The following is a 17,695-nucleotide window of genomic DNA, read 5'->3' as shown; positions in this document are numbered from 1 at the left end:
CTGCAGTGAAAATTTAATTACTCGTTATAAGTCCAAATTATATATTAAATAGATCTTCTATACCTCATTAAAAAATCGAGATTGTTCATTTAGTGTCCGTTTTTAAAATGATTGTCTAGAAAGACAAACATTTTTTATAGACAATTCATTTTTGATAGTTGTAATTAAAATTGTTGCAATTAGTGCTTTGTCGAAGTCTATTTTTGTCCTTTTATAATAAGTCCATTAGAGATTGTCTGGTTGCTACTATATATAAAGTTAATAACTAATGCGCGTGATTAGAAAAAGACCTGTACTCACCTTATGTGATAACATCTGATTAAATAATTTGTTTTCTTTGTTTTCCGTCTTCTTATATTTGCACTTGTTTCTGCATTAACTTGTTCATACATTAACTCACTAGGTGCAAAGGTGACTGCCCACGAAGTTGCTTTAAATGAGTAATCTACAAAGTTTTGAACATTAAATGTAATTTTAGAATGCACACAGAAAAATTATAACAATTTTTAAAAATGTAATAGTTACCGCATAACCACACAACATTATAGTGGGGATTTTAGATCATGATTTTCCTACCCATGGTGAGATTTTCAACTTGAGGCTCCTTTTGCTGTGGAAACATTCACCACGGCTAAGGTGCCTCGTCTACTCCTAATTATATATAATATATTAAGTATAAAACTAAAAGTATGTGTAATAAAGTATTGTCAAATTAGGTCACCAATAAATACCGAGTGCTGAAAATTCAACTCAGAATCAAGTTGCATTCTCCAACAAGATATGAACTAAATTAAATTCTTGCTACAGGGTGCGATCACAAAAAAAGACGAAGAGAGGGAAAAGTGAATTTTCTCAAACTTTAAAAGTTAAAAGGTTATTGTGTCTTACTACAGAATGATATTCCTAGGCAATAACATAACAATACCATTGGATCTTCCTAGTCAATAATATTTTATACAGAACTTATCATTTGTCATGTAGTTTAATAAATTTAATATTAAATAAAGTATAATAACTTATTTATTATTAAATTAATTACATCGACAAATTTGACAGTCTAAAATATTATATAATAGGGTAGAAAAAAAAAGTATACTTTGTATTAAGGTTTGATCTTTTGTATGTTGCAATATGAGATATATCTGTCATAACGTTACACAATTTTGAACTAAGCTTTGTAATATATTTATTAAACCTAAATTGATAAAACTTAGATATAAAATAATATATGTTTAGATAAAATATTATATATGTGACATTTTATTTTTGTCAAAAATGCATTGCGATGTTATAAGATATCATATACCCTGACACTCTTTTTATTATTATAAAACTGCAATGCAAAATAATTATATTATTATAAAAGTATAATAAAAAGTAATTACAATAATGAATATATAAACTACATATTTCATATAATCATTATGTTTTAAAAATTTTGAAAATTGTTTGCGGAAAATATCCTGAAAAAATTCAGAATATTTTCCCCCTAATTTTTCCCTTAATTTTGCATTCAGCCAAGTTGATGACAACAATATATACTTTAACTTGCATGTATGGAAAACTTTTCGGATATTTGGAAAAAGATAAATTTCAGAAAAATATCCGGTATTCCGGGAATATCCCAAAAAAAAAATCCCTGAAACTCAATTATAAAAAAATAGTAAATAAAATAAAGAATATCTTTCCAAGTTTCTAATCATAGGTTTTTATTGAGAATATAAAAAGATCCGAAATACACAATATTTTGGCAACGTAACTTTCATGCTTCAATCAAGTAAAATTGTAACGTGGACGAGGTCACCTAAAATATAGATGATTGAAACGTGAAGATGGAAACCGGGTAAGAGCATGCATCAAACTTTATCTAATGAATAAGTCGATATTTTCTCCAATAATAGCTAGCGACATCAAATTTAGCTAAAAAGAAACAAATAAAAACTTAAATAATAATATGATTGTTAAATGATTATCTTAAATCGCATACTTTTAACACAAGTCTTACATGGTGAGTCGCCAACTGTTTTGGCAACAAGATTTTCTGATGTTGCTATTTCTTTGATCTAAATCATAAAACAATTTTTAAAAAAAACAATGCTATATTTGAAAGAAACTTGCTTTACATATTGGAAGGTTGTCAACATTGAAAGATAAGTATAATGCAGTTTCAAATACAATAGCATCATAATCATCATTTGTGGGGAAAACATTGAACAAATCCGCGTTAATAACCTGTTTTATATTGTACATAATAACAATAGTAATAAAAGTCATATAATATATATAATAATAATTTCATAAATACAATTCAAATATATATATTAATCATATAATATTTAAATAATATAAAAAAATGAAATTAATAAGTATTAACTTTTTTTAACAAGTAAAGCACAAGATCAAGATGTCATATATTACAAAAAGATAAAGTATATAATAATAATATATACATATATTAATAATAAATAACATAACACATTTGTTTATTGATATTATCTTGGATAAATTTTTTAACCTTGTTGATAAAAACCAAATAATAGAAGAAAATCTATTTTTGGTTTTGATCTAATCGACTCTTGAGCAATAATGTATGCAGAAGTTCTACAGATATTATTATTGCTCAAGAACCAAGAATAAGTTCTGCTAGACCTTATAATTTGTCCATGTAGCTTACTTAATTTGATATTAAATTCGTTATAACATAACTTATTTTGTACTAAATTAAGTAAACAAAATGGACAAATTCGCCAGTCTAAAATATTATATCATAAAGTAGAAAAAAAGCATACCTTGTATTTGAGTTTAATCTTATTTGTGTGGCAAATAGAGACGCTTGGTACTAATTTATTTAACTTAATTTGATGTAATTTGGATATTGATATTACAACTGGAAATATATTGGACTATTTAGTTTTGTTTTAAATGCATTGCGTTATAAGATATTATATAGATCAATTTTTTTTTTAAATTATGATTAAACTACGATAAAAATTAATTATATCATCATAAAAGTAAAATAATTATAACTAATATAATGAATACAAAATCTATACTATAAAAAAATAAATAATATAATAAAAAGTATAATTTTTTATTTCTTATCACAGGTTTTTATTAAGAATAAAAAAAGTTCCGTTAGACGCGATATTTTGGCACGTAACTTTCACGTAACTTTCACGTAAAATAGTAACCTGGACGAAGTCACCTAAAATACATGTGATTGAAACGTGAATAAAACGTTGCGTGCCTACTGGGTATTCTATTCGTACGCAAAAAAGTGGTTTTTACCAGCAAACTTGCCGCAACTTCATATAGACGAAATTAAAATAAAAAATGGTTCCGTTCCAAAATTCTTAGGCGTTTATCTCGATGAAAGCATCTCCTGGAATCAACACATTAATTATGTATCTACTAAAATGTCAAAAAACATTGCGATCCTATATAAAGCTTGTAATTACCTTAACAAAAATTGCTTAAGCCAACTTTATAACTATTTTATCCACAGTTACATAAATTATGTTAACACTGCTTGGGGAAGTTAAAACTTCTTTATCGACGTCAAAAACATAGTTAATTATGCGATCTGCATAATTAACTATGCTGATAGTTTTACACATACAAAACCTATTTTTAAAGAAATGAGATTATTAAGTTTATTAGAACTCAATTTATTTAAAGTTTTATGTTTTATATATTTATGGAGAAATAATTTGTCCCCTACCGCTTTTAATAATATTTTCAAACACAAACCTTACAACAAATACAATATAAACATAAATTTTTTAAATGAGCCGTTTTGTAACACAAAATTTAATCAATTTTGCATTGCTAATTGCGGACCCCACCTATGGTACAATATTGTTCTGCGAAATTTCGATCTACCAACTTCCTTTTATCTTTTCAAGCTCAATCTAAAAAAATGTATTTTTTCACTTAATAATAAACTCAGATACTTCTAATATTCTGAAAATTGTTATTCAAATTTGATTTTATTACTTTTTTATTTTAATTTTTGCTTTATTTTTTAGTATGTTATACTTGTTTTTTTTTTGCTTCCTTTTATTTTATAAGGTTCTGACGTTTAGATCTTGTTATTTTCTTTTATATTTTTTGCTTATCTTTAATTGTTAGCAGTTTATGTGTGCGCGCACACAAAAACTGTATATATGCTTATATTTATATATGTGAGTGTTTTTCTTATTTTAATTATGCAGATATTGGAATTTTTTTATTTGTAACACCATATATACGGAAATCTATATTTGTGCTGTGGCATTTTAATGTAAGCGAAATTAAAAAAATAAATAAATAATGTTATATAAAACATGTTTGTATTGTTAACAAATCATATAAAATAAGCCAATGGAACTACTAAAGCTTCTGGTTCTGTAAATGAAAGATAAGTCTTACTCAAATCTAGATGTAAGACGTGTTATAAAACTATACCTTTCATCAAGATGCTGTAATTGAATTTTTTATAATACACTTTTTCTTCCCCATCTAAGTACTCTTAAACTAAAATTAGGCAGAATCGATGAGGTAGGAACTCAAAAAGAATTATATAAATGTACAAATTTGTCTTCAAAACATTATCTGATTCTGAAAACTGTTGTTGTCCTCTTTTTAATTAAATTCATTTTAAATATTAAATATAAAGTATATGATTTTGTGGATGTCATGGCTACAATGAAAACAGTCTTACTGAAGTTGCTAAAAATATATTTGTTATATACTAAATCCAATGTTTGTATTTTTGAAAATTTTTATGTCTTCTTATACAAATACTTTTCCCTCTACCCAGGGCCAGATTTAGGGGAGGGCTGAGTGGGCTGCAGCCCAGGAGCCCCTACAAATTCGGGGCCCCCACAATTTTATGATATTTAAATAAGAATACAGAAAAAATATTTTATTTATATTTACACATATTTAATTAAATAATATTGAACTTTTTTTGGACATTTAAAAATTTTTATTTTACTAACTAATAATAGATGTATTTACGTTTATTGAGAATGAATGGTCTTTAAAAATCAAGATAAGATAGTTTATGCTGTCCGCGATCGGTGTGCACCGTCGATTGTAATAATATTAGTAAATGTGATTCTAAATATACATATGTGGGTTTTCGGAAATATAAAATACACATTACAGACTATCTGTCTGTAGATAAATTATCGTTATTTGTTCGTTGCACTTATTGCATGTCAGACGTCAGTTAACAACAGTTGCATACACAATAGACAATAGTTACAGACTTTATTTGTTTCTTAAATTATAAGTTAACGAGTGAATAGTATTAAAATTTAAAAATGGAAGAAGATCGTCATAGATTAAAGCGAGTTTATATGAGTGGTGCAGTAAACGAAAATTGGCAAAAGAAAAAGATAAAAAAAATATGGAAATAATTTCAAAAACTAGGCGAATCACAGAGTTTTTCATAACACAGCCCAACACAACTTCTTCTTCTTCTGAGGTTCAAAGTTTTACAATTACTATACAAAGAATAAATATTACTTTTAATAATATATATTTTTTATTTTTTATATTTAATAGCATATAATAATAAAATATATGCAGGTTGGGTAGTTTAAATAATAAATATTACAATTAATAATTTTTTCATGTATACATACTATACTATACTTATCTCTTCAAATTTACCTTTCCTAATTAAAATTGTTTAAAATCGAAAAAAATTATATGTATATTGGCCACTTAGGTATATATTAATTAAAAAATAATAATAATAAAAATTGAAAATCAAACGCATTAATATTATAAATACAAATTTAAAAAAGTCTTATCAGTTTAATTTCCATTAGGTACATATTTTACATATTTTTTTTATTTCAGTCATATCAAATTGCTCTACCGCCTCAACTAGTAACTGTCGCCGAAAACCCTTTACCCCAAAATATTGTTGAAGAAACAAATGAAAGCTTAAATTTAGATTTAGGATTATGGCCTGAAAATATGACAGGATTAATAGATTATTGGGCAAAAGTAGGAAGTTCAAATTTACAAAATTGTAATGAAGAATTATTTATACAAAAATCAAAAAAACAGTTTAATGTGAAGTTTACTTGTAAATGTAATAAATCATTGTTTAAGCGAAAAACTGCTAACGGAGAAATAATTAAGCGTTCATGGTTATGTTTTTCACCATTCAATGGTAGCATTTTTTGTTTTGTTTGTAAATTAATGTCTAAAACACGCAGTCAATTTACTCATGATGGTTTCTGTGACTGGAAGCATGCAGATAATCGATTAATAAGTCATGAAACTTCCAAAGATCATTTAAATTCTGTGATAAATTTAGCTGTTCGTTCAAGAGTTAGGCCGTATTAACAATGAACTTATAAAACAAAGTGAAGATGAAAAGAGTTACTGGCGTAATATAATCAAGAGACTCCTAAGTGTTATAACATTTATATATGAACGAGGTTTAGCATTACGTGGTAAAAATGAAATTGTCGGTTCGTCTAAAAATGGTAACTATCTTGGAATTCTAGAGCTATTAGCTGATTATGATAATTTTCTGAAACAGCATATTGAAAATCATGCAAATCGTGGAAGTGGGCACACTAACTATTTATCTTCTACTATCTGTGAAGAATTAATAGAAATAATGGGAAATAATGTTTTGAATGAAATAATTTCTCGTTTAAAATTATCTAAATATTTCTTGTATAAAATTATCTAAATATCAGGTGTTAAATCAATTTCATTAGATTCAACACCTGATGAAGGTCATATAGATCAATTAACATTAGTTTTTAGATATATTGAAAAAGATACACCAGTGGAAAGATTTTTGGTATTTATGGCAAATCAATGCCATAAAGCTCAAGATATGTATGATGGTTTAATAAACTTTTTAAATAACTATAACTTAAACATAAAAAATTGTAGAGGCCAATCGTATGATAATGCTTCTGGCATGTGTGGGAAATATAATGGTCTCCAATCAAAAATTCTGAAAAATAATAAACTAGTTTCCTGGATTCCATGTGCTAAATATTCCCTAAATTTGGTAGGAAAAGCAGCAGCCCAGTGCTGTACTGCTGCTGTTGAATTATTTGACTTTTTACAGCAGTTATATGTATTTTTACGGCATCAACAAAACGTTATAAACTACTAGTTAAAGCTCTAAGTTTAGAAAATACCAAAACCCGTATCCATGTACCACAACGAGTTAATACCACACGCTGGTTTTGTAGATCTGATGCAATAAAAGCTCTTATACTAGGCTATAAACAATTTAAAAGTACTCTAATTCAAATAGCTGATGACTTTAAACAAATAACAAAAACGCGTTGCGATGCAAATTGCTTATACAACAAATTGTGCACACTTGAAACTGGAATTTACATGGTTTTTTGGAATAATATCCTTGAAAGAGTAGATAAAACTAATAAATTACTGCAAGATGCGACATTAGACCTTAATACTGCAATATCTGCTATTAAGTCTTTAAAGAATTTTGTTCAAGCTAAACGTGATAACTTTGATCAAAATGAAAAACAAGGAGCAGAAATTTCGGAAACAACAGATTATTTGAAACACCGTAAACGGCAAAGAAATATCCGTTTAAATCCAATAGATTTTTATGAATCACCCGAGGTGGATTTAACTTCTTCTCAAAAATTCAAAATTTAAAATTTTTTACCTGAAATTGATACGTTTATTTCTAACTTGGATAAACGATTGTCTGCTTATGAATTGGTATACCAACGATTTGGCTTTCTTCGAAAAATAGAACAACTAAGTAACCAAGAAATTGAAAATGAAGCAATTACTTAGGAAACACTTAGGAAACGAACTTATTTAATTTAAAGAATTTTATAAACATTTTAAAGATGAAAGCAGTGAATTTCACAATATTATTCAAGAACATTTAATGTATAAAATATTAATTACTAAGGAAGTAAAAGATTGTTTTCCTTATGTTGAAATAGTTCTTCGTATTTATCTTGTTATTATGATTACAAACAGCAGTAGTGAAAGATAATTCTCTAATTTAAAGCACATAAAAAATAGATTGCGTACTTCTATGGACGGAGACAGGCTCAATCAACTAGCGATAATGAGCTCTGAGTCTGATATTTTAAGAAAACTTGATTTTCAAAACGTTATTGATAAGTTTGTACAAATAAAATTAAGAAAAGTTTCCGGCATTTAATTTTAAGTACTTGACATTTTTATTTTTTTATTTTTATTTATTATTTTTAATTTAATTACTTACACTAAATATTATGATAATATTACTTAATATACTAGTTACAGTAACTAGTATATTAAGTAATATTATCATAATATCGAGTATAACTAGTAACTAGTTATACTCGATTTGATTGTTTTTATAATTATTTATTATTAAATAGTAGTTAATTGTTACTAGTGTTACTACTAATAAACATAATAATAAATATTATTCAATAAGTAAAAAAATATATTTCCTTATTTATTTATAAGGGGCCCCCACAGTATATTCCGCCCAGGGGCCACCACTTACCTAAATCCGCCCCTGCCTCTACCTTTTAAACAGTTGTTTCCATTATTTTTTAATTAGATGGTTATCAGAAAATTAATTTTAAACATAAAAAATAAAAATGTTTCCTAGCTTAGTAAAACAATAAATATAGTTAGTCTGCAATTTTTTAGATTTAAATTATTTCTAACTTCTAAGTTTTATTTATCATTTCGCTAACTTGCTCAGTACTTTAAACAACTTTAAACATTTATTTCCTTAAATAATTTTAGAATTTACCATGTAAGTCCATTTTTAATTTTATTTAATTCAAGTTTGTTTATATTTTATCCATAATCGTTAATAATTTTATTTCTTTTTTTTTTTTTTTTTTTAATATTTTCATTTTTTCTAAAGACTTTAATTTTTCGCAGTTATCTGTTACGCAATTTTATTTTTCTGTTACGCAATTTTACAAGAAAAATTGCGCAACAATAAGGAAGTAATAAGTAAATCAGGCATTTCTGAAAATTAAGGAAAACCAAGCAACCTAACAACCTTTTCAATAGAATGTTTATGCGAATTTTTTTTTTGCATGAAAAACTGATGTGAAAGAAATTAGTTTTTTTATAGTGTATAATTAGTTTATATAATTACACTTAATTTTTACAATCGCAATTTTTTGCACAACAAAAGACAGCACTATTCATAATCTGGGTGAATACAGAAGATCAAAAAATAATAATCTCTCTGCATACACGTATTTCTCTGTGTGTGTGTATTAGTAATTATATACACGCACACATATATCTTACATATGTATATGCATGCATATATATACACACATATATATATATATATATATATATATATATATATATATATATATATATATATATATATATATATATATATATATATATATATTTATATATATATATATATATGTGTATATATATATATATATATATATATATATATATATATATGTGTGTATATATATATATTTATATAAATATTTTTATATATATATATATATATATATATATATATATATATATATATAAATATATATATATGTATGCTGTTTTTGTTGGTAAATTTGAAAGTCTATATTGACTCGTTTGTAAAACCGCTAAAACTCCATCGACGCAATACAGTTCTTAGCAAAGCGTCGGAAAAATTAGACCATGCCATTATTTTTTATGAAGCGACTGTCGATCGTCTTAGTTTTGTAGCTTTAAGCAACTCATTATTTGACGAAGTGTTCTTTTCATTCGTTGACGAAGTGTTTTCATTCGTTAACTATAAGATACGTAATTAGTACATGCATACTTTTGAATTCACATTGATTTAAGGTTTAAATTCTTTACAATGCAAAACAGAGTTAAATCATAACAGTTTAAAATAAAACAACTCACTTGTTCAATTTTCTCCGTTCTCGTTTTCAATTTTTGAAAAAGTTCGTTTGAGTTTTCTATATCTTTTGCTTCTTTTTTCTTTGCGGCAGAACATTTCAGCTCGTGTTGTTTTGATAAGAATTCGGGTCTAGTTAATATATCCCTGCAAAAATAAAGTTTATTTAGATGCTTTAAATAGTTATAAAATATATCATATTTATACATTAAAAATTTAAAAAAGCGTTGCTCGCTATCAGAAATATATACTTTATAGTTAATTTTTTTATAAAACAATAAATATTAAAATAATGAATGCAAACAACGAAAACGAATAAAATTCAAATAAAAAAAGACCAAAAGTATCCAGCAATTTTAAAAACAACAAGTGATTTGTATTACCTAATGCCTCCTTTAAGTGGTTCAGACAGTAGTATGATGCTATTGAAACTTAATTTAAATCTTCCTTTACATCAGATTCATCTAATCGTATTTCTTAAAACAACGTTTAGATTTAGAAACTAAAAAAATTTGATGTTGGTCTCACGTGTTATTAAATAATAGTCTCACTCGATTTATGGAATGATATAAATGTGGGCCGTGTGTGACTATGAGGTTTGATGATATATTTAGTAATAAACGGCAAAAACCAACATTATCCTTTAAATCAAGAAAGTTTTATCATTTGGGACACATAAAATTTCCTTGTCGGGGGCTGACTGTAACTTTGTGATTTTCTTTGTTAACTTTCTTTGAAAACTTTCTTTGTTAACATTTTTTTGACCTTCGCATCCTATACAATCTCTTAGACTAAAAAAAGTCTTCCTTTAATGCTATTTTCATATGATGTTCTGGGAAATTTTTTAAACTTATTGAATATTTTTAATTGCAGTATAATGTCTTTCATAACGGAAAACAATCTTCATCATTTGCAGTTACCTCTTAGGTATTACAAGGTTCCACCCTTATTCTCATATTGTTTATCATTTACATTAATAATCCCCTTGACAACCAAATTGAATAAAATATGCTTTTTAAAGTTTTTAAATCAAGAATAATTCAAATTTAACAACAATAAAATGATTAGAAGAATAACAATAGAAACAACCTAATGGGAACAGGACGTCCTTGGATGTCCATGGGACAAACCGTTTAGGTCTAATCGTCCAAGTCCAAAATGGTACGCCTTTAGACGTCCATTGGACGTCCAAAGACGTACCATGTTGGACTTATGGTTTAATTATATAGCTCTATAATAATCTCTTTTTATTTAGATTAAAAATAGAAACAGCAAGGCTATTATTAGCTGTTTAGCTTAAACAGCAAGGCTGTTTAAGTCAGGTAACTATGGAGCAATGATTATAAAACTGTTAAAAAGTATTACTCTATATTAAAAGATTTTTAAATGCTGTTACATTCATGTATCTTGTATACATTCATGTATCTTGTTGATTCATGAATGTATCCGTGTATCTGTTTTTTTGATTTTATTTTTTCCTTAGAATTTCAATACATACTTTGCTTTAAATTAGCAGAATAATCCTCAGCGGATGTAAAATTTGTAAGCCCAAATCCTTTATAGGCTTAAAACCATCGAACAAATTGAAGATGTTGATTTTATTTTGAATGATGACAGTATGGAAAAAATAACAATAAGTTCATTTGAGAGATTCAATATTATTGAAAATATTTTAAAAACAAGTTCAAATGCAAGAAAATGCGAAGTAACTTCTAATGTTCACTCACTTTGACAATAAAAGTCAATATTCCAACTTTTATTAAAATTATTTATTATTTTTATAAAATTTTAGTGAAAATAATAATAGTTGTATTGATAATATTAATAGTCGTGGTGTTGTGACGCGCTTGCTTTTTAAACAAGAAAATCCAAGCTTGATACCCATCACGCCCCATAAAGCACCGTTCTCAAATTAAATCTAACCACAGCGGCCTTGTTGTCAGAGTTAGTGATTAAGTTAACAGTTCAGTTAAAAGCTTATATATATATACATATATATATATATATATATATATATATATATATATATATATATATATATATATATATATATATATATATATATATATATATATATATATATATATATATATATATATATATATATATATATATATATATGTGTGTGTGTGTGTAAACTTTTAGTTTTTAACTGAAAAGTTAACTTAAACACCAACCCTGACAAACAAGGCTGCTGTGGTTAGATTTAAGTATATACATATATATACATATATATACATATAAATACATATAAATATATATATATATATATACATATATATATATATATATATATATATATATATATATATATATATATATATATATATATATATATATATATATATATATATATATATATATATATATATATATATATATATTAGTCCTTATAAAAACTTGTAAAAAAATTATATAAATATATATATATATATATATATATATATATATATATATATATATATATATATATATATATATATTAGTCCTTATAAAAACTTGTAAAAAAATTTTATAAATATATATATATATAAATATATATATATATATATATATATATATATATATATATATATATATATATTAAGAGAAAAAATATATAAATATATATATATATATATATATATATATATATATATATATTATATATATATATATATATAATATATATATATATATATATATATATATTAGTCCTTATAAAATATATATATATATATATATATATATATATATTAGTCCTTATAAAAACTTGTAAAATAAGGTTAAAACAGTTAAAAATGTTTTGATTGCTATTTTAATTTTTTATTTCAATTTAGTTTTTTTATGTATGAATTTCCAAAACTAATAACCGTTATTTTAATATAAATTTTTATTGTGGATGTCTTTTAGTCTGTTGACTTTTTGGAAATCAAATTGAAAAGCAAAGTTTCTTTCAAAAGCTAAGTCTTTACTTTGCTTTTGAATTTAATTGTTTGTTTTTGGTTTTCTAAAACATGCTTTATGATTGACAGACAGTTTTGTGATAAATATTATTTCTTTAGATACTATTGTTGGTGACAAAATTGTTTATAATGCAAGCAACATCGAGGGTGTCATTGGCGACATATTAAAACGAGCCAAAAAATAATGTTTACGCTAGATTGTATTTATATATTAATATTGTCAAAAATATTACTCTTTTTATTTTTTGTAATGATTCGTGATACTTAGATTTAATTATTTATGAAGTAACTTTATTGTTATCCTAATGAGGGTTGCCACTCCTGTTGAATCCCAAAAATACGTGTTTATTAAGTTTAAGCTTTGAGGAAAAAAAAAAGACTTCATTTCTTATATCAAGACTCCATTTTGTTATAGTTGCTAGAAATGGAGTCGGTATGAGAATGAGCTGAATAAAATTAAACGCTGAATGGACGTCCATAGTACGTCCTTAGACGTACTATGGACGTCCGCGTGCCCATTGGGAAAAGAAATTATAACAAATATATAATGACAAATATTTATGATAAATATATAATAATGGTAATAATAGTTATTACTATTATTCATAATATTTTAATAATAAAAATAACAACAATATTAATAATAATAACAATAATAACAACAATAGTAGCAATAATATTATTATTAATATTAAAATAACTATAACTATAATTAAGTATTTATTATAATATAAATATAACTTTTATTATTATTTTTCATTATTATATTTAGTAGATGAAAGGTCAAAATAGAAACAGTTTTTCAATTTAGTAGACTCATTTTGCAACAACTTTTCTGCCTTACTAAGAACTCTGTCAGCTGGCAAAAAAGAACGCCCACGAGTTGGATAATGCATATAAATTTATGTAAGGCATTTTCTTTCATTTTGCATAAAGTACAGAATAGGACGTATTATAATATTTTTTTTATTTTGAGAGGCAATTCTATCACTGAACATTCTGAGAATGCTGTTTGATTGAAAGTCATAATTGAGAAGGTAGTATAACAAAACTGATGATATTTCTGCTCTTCCGTTACTAATTTGTTCTTAGAGCAGTTCCAATTTGTTCTTAGAGCAGTCCTTTAAATCAAATATACAAAAATTAAAAAATTCAGTATATCTTAAATAGTATGTCTCAAGCTTTTTTCAACAAGCTTTTTTTGGCAGATGTTATACTTTTGCAAATTAATATAGTAGCTTGAAGAATCACCAACTTCTCATTAGCTAATAAGATAATTGTGCACTCGTCTTTTTGCACTAATCTTTTTTTGCACTAATCTTTTTTTTTTGTAATGAATTTTTATCTTTCATTATACCCTGCAGGATTTTTATTTGTTGATCCAGAAATGTACAGTAACTGCATTTATCGATATCTAGCGATTTAAAACCAATATAAATTCAAAAACAAAAATCATTCTAAACATTGAATGTATAATATTCAATTGATTCATAGCATTCTCATAGTTCATTTTATGCCATTTTTTAAAACTCGTGCCCCACCCCCTATCCATTATCACATAGTTCTTTAGACTTATTTCTCCCATTGAAGTTTCCCAAAAAATGTTCTGACATTATTTCTCTTTTCCTGTTTTAAATGGCTGTTTCTATCTCCTACACTATTTTCCATTAGTCTCTTTAAATCTTTCAAATTTGTTTCTTTGCACTTTTTTGTAACCTAGTATGCACTTGAAAATATTTTTGTACATCGGCTCTTTTCTGAGAACCAACTTTTGTTAATCAACTTTGCACAAATGCTCTAAAGCAAACTTCTTGTAAGGTTTCGATCTATGTCTCTTTCTTTCAAAGTCTTTTTTTTCTTCTTTTAAGTCTTAATTTACTAAACTTTGTTTCTTTGCAATGTTTTGTAACTTATTACGTATCATCTTAGTTACTTTTGGAAAAAAATTAGATTAAATTCAAAGTGTGTAACGCAATTCGGTATTAATTTTGAGCAGCGAAAGGCTTTTGTGATGTGGATACAAGAGTCGGCTATCTTAAAACTGCTAAATCTAAAATACTTAACCTTTTGCAGCGAGTATTTTTCTTCCAATAATGCGTTTCTTACGATTGCTATTACTACCCACTCGCACTTCATCATTATCTTTGTCTACAAAATCTTCCAATTGGCTATGCATTTGACTCGTAACCAATATTCTATTATTTTTTTGACTCGCGTTAACTTATTGATTTTATAAATTTTTATCTAATTAATTGCTTTTACTTTATTTAGAGTTAAAAAATTTTACTCACCGTTTTGTCTTTGTTTTTAAGTCTTTGTTTATCTCTTTTATTTCACGTGGAATATATATTTGTTTTGAATTTGTTTTAGCGGCGTCGTTATAATAGTTGATTTCATATTCGATACCAGGTGATTCCGCTTGAACAAAAAAACATAAATATATATATATATATATATATATATATATATATATATATATATATATATATATATATATATATATATATATATAAAATAATAATAATAATAATAATAATAATAATAATAATAATAATCAAAAGTAATAATCATTTTATAAAAATCATTTTAAAAATATCAAAAAATCTTGCAAAAATTCACTTTTTCATTTTTAGTTTAAAAGTTTCTTTTGCTACGCAGTAAAATCTAAAATAATATTTTTTTTCATAAAATGATTATCATTTTATTTTTGAAGTTTTTATATAATTTCACTTCATTTGAGACCCAGCAAGACAAGACCCTAGTATTTATAAAAATAGGTTTTACTTTTGAAAAACTTTTTTTTATAAATACTAGGGACCCATTTAGTGTGTTAGGATCTCGAGGCATCTCTAAAAGTATTTTTATTCAAAAAAATCTTTAAATTCAGTGTTGTTTTATCATAAAGAACACATAAAGAGACATGTTTTAGAATTCAGCCAAATAAAATGCACCTTTAAGCATTTTATGCATTTTCCTTCGATCATTTGTTTTGACCAACTGTTTTAGTTTTCTTTCACTTTACGAATGAACCTTCATCACATTTGTTATAGATAAAGGCTGATAAATGTTTTGATATAAAAAACTTACCAGTTTTTATTAGCCTTTGAGAAGTAATAGCACATAATCCGTCAACTTTTGTCGTTTGATCACTTGTCAAACATACGGGATGGTGAACTGACATTTGTAAATTATTAATTATTTATTTTTATTACAAACTTTTCTAAAGAAGTAAAATATCATTATTTTTAAAATAATAATAAAAGTAATAATATAGTTTATAATAAAAGTAATAATATAGTTTATAATAATAATAAAAGTAATAATATAGTTTATACAAAATAAATATTATATAAAATACATTGTTATTTAGATACAGTTTTTAATATTCAAAGTTGATATTACTTTGTTTTAACAAAAAAATTATAATTTTTTGAGTGTTTCTGACGTTTTGTTTGAGTTAAAGTTACAAAATACCAAAATCTTACTTTACGTAACTCATTACCACGTTACGTAAATATTGTCAAAGTTGGATAAATAATATTGTACGTTACGTAAATATTGTTAAAAGCAGGTTTCTTATTCGTATTCCCATTTATAAAGTACCAAAGAAAATTTAAAACATTTTATACTGTAACTTATTTTTAAAATGCTAGATTAACTTTTATGAATAAACTCTGAATAATTATAAACAAAAAATACATCGCTATTTCTTACACTTCATCCTTAATAAAAATTAAAATGCGTAAAAAAACTCTCTGAAAAGATTATAAAAAAAGGTTGCATAACAAAAAACTACTTTATATTGCGCTTATTGTATCAAAAAGTTATCAAATCAATATAAAACTTATTTCATGCATTTTTGATAGCTCTATTTGATATAACTATACATTTCCATAATAATATATTGATATTGTAGTTAAATTAATAATAATATATTGATATTGTAGTTAAATTAATAATATATTGATATTGTAGTTAAATTAATAATATATTGATATTGTAGTTAAATTAATAATGACATAAGAAGGTTTGCTTCAAATCAACAGCGAGTTAGGAATAGTAATCAGATTTAAAACGCGATAAAAACATTTAATTTAAGAAAAATTATCAATGTAATTATTTGTAAAAACATTTTCTGTTTTTATACCGTTAAACTCAACAAGTAATCAAACTTCTTTTTTCGGTTTATTTATAATAAAAAAAACTTTTTATTTTATTAATTATAATGCTTTAATTAATTTATAAAACTTTTATAAAATGTATAACGAGTTATTATTTACGCTAACTTTAAGCTTTAACGTAATTTTCGGCATTCCGTAATGCCGTAAAACTGAAAATATTTTTATCATATGGCCGGATTAAAAAAAAAAAAATCATTATTTGGATTTGAAAATTATTTGAAAAAAATAAGTTTATACTTGGTTTAGTTTTTTTTTTTTAATATTATTATTACTATTTTTAATTTTAATTGCCCCAAGAAGTCCTTACGGTCTTATCACAGAGCACGGCGGACGAGCATTTGAAAGGAAGTTCATGCCTCCTTCCTTAACAATGTAATAAAGCTTGCCCAGGGGTGGCGTTGAACCACGAGTTTCTAGCGTCTGAGGTAAGCACGCTAACCACTGCGCTACTGCTGCTCAAGTTAAGTTAGCTGACCAACACATAATTTAGCTGACCAACACATAATTTAGCTGACCAACACATAATTTAGCTGACCAACACATAATTTAGCTGACCAACACATAATTTAGCTGACCAACACATAATTTAGCTGACCAACACATAATTTAGCTGACCAACACCTAATTTAGCTGACCAACACATAATTTAGCTGACCAACACATAATTTAGCTGACCAACACAT

At 25.2% G+C, this 17,695-nt stretch overlaps 2 protein-coding genes across 2 annotated transcripts; one reads left to right on the top strand and one right to left on the bottom strand.

Moving 5' to 3' along the window:
- The first annotated feature begins 5,309 nt into the window (after positions 1-5,309).
- LOC136087944 (uncharacterized) lies at positions 5,310-7,659 on the top strand. Its single transcript, XM_065811574.1, has 5 exons — positions 5,310-5,357; positions 5,854-6,235; positions 6,333-6,608; positions 6,711-7,058; positions 7,142-7,659. Exons 1-5 carry the CDS (start codon positions 5,310-5,312, stop codon positions 7,657-7,659), a joined length of 1,572 nt encoding a protein of 523 aa, XP_065667646.1.
- Positions 7,660-9,531: 1,872 nt separating this feature from the next.
- LOC105845183 (uncharacterized) lies at positions 9,532-16,063 on the bottom strand. The gene is made up of 4 exons (XM_065811628.1): positions 15,919-16,063; positions 15,123-15,249; positions 9,892-10,033; positions 9,532-9,775 (listed from the first exon to the last, which is right to left on the bottom strand). Exons 1-4 carry the CDS (start codon positions 16,010-16,012, stop codon positions 9,674-9,676), a joined length of 465 nt encoding a protein of 154 aa, XP_065667700.1. The 5' UTR covers positions 16,013-16,063; the 3' UTR covers positions 9,532-9,673.
- Positions 16,064-17,695: the final 1,632 nt, after the last annotated feature.

The sequence above is a fragment of the Hydra vulgaris genome, chromosome 12 (genome assembly GCF_038396675.1).
Source record: "Hydra vulgaris chromosome 12, alternate assembly HydraT2T_AEP".
In the NCBI taxonomy this organism is placed as follows: Eukaryota; Metazoa; Cnidaria; class Hydrozoa; order Anthoathecata; family Hydridae; genus Hydra; species Hydra vulgaris.
The sequence above is the reverse complement of the archived record's forward strand: the minus strand, read 5'-3'. Positions and strand labels throughout refer to the sequence as shown.

What these genes read in the sequence shown, in the direction of transcription:
- LOC105845183 (XM_065811628.1), bottom strand. Translation starts at nt 16,012, where the DNA reads ATGTCAGTTCACCATCCCGTATGTTTGACAAGTGATCAAACGACAAAA. An exon ending in TCAAAGGCTAATAAAAACTG is followed by an intron (nt 15,250 to 15,918) that starts GTAAGTTTTTTA and finishes TTTTTGTTCAAG; the next exon opens with CGGAATCACCTGGTATCGAA. An exon ending in TTAAAAACAAAGACAAAACG is followed by an intron (nt 10,034 to 15,122) that starts GTGAGTAAAATT and finishes TTATTTTTGCAG; the next exon opens with GGATATATTAACTAGACCCG.
- LOC136087944 (XM_065811574.1), top strand. Translation starts at nt 5,310, where the DNA reads ATGGAAGAAGATCGTCATAGATTAAAGCGAGTTTATATGAGTGGTGCA. An exon ending in CAGTCAATTTACTCATGATG is followed by an intron (nt 6,236 to 6,332) that starts GTTTCTGTGACT and finishes TGTTCGTTCAAG; the next exon opens with AGTTAGGCCGTATTAACAAT. An exon ending in AAAAGCAGCAGCCCAGTGCT is followed by an intron (nt 7,059 to 7,141) that starts GTACTGCTGCTG and finishes ATAAACTACTAG; the next exon opens with TTAAAGCTCTAAGTTTAGAA.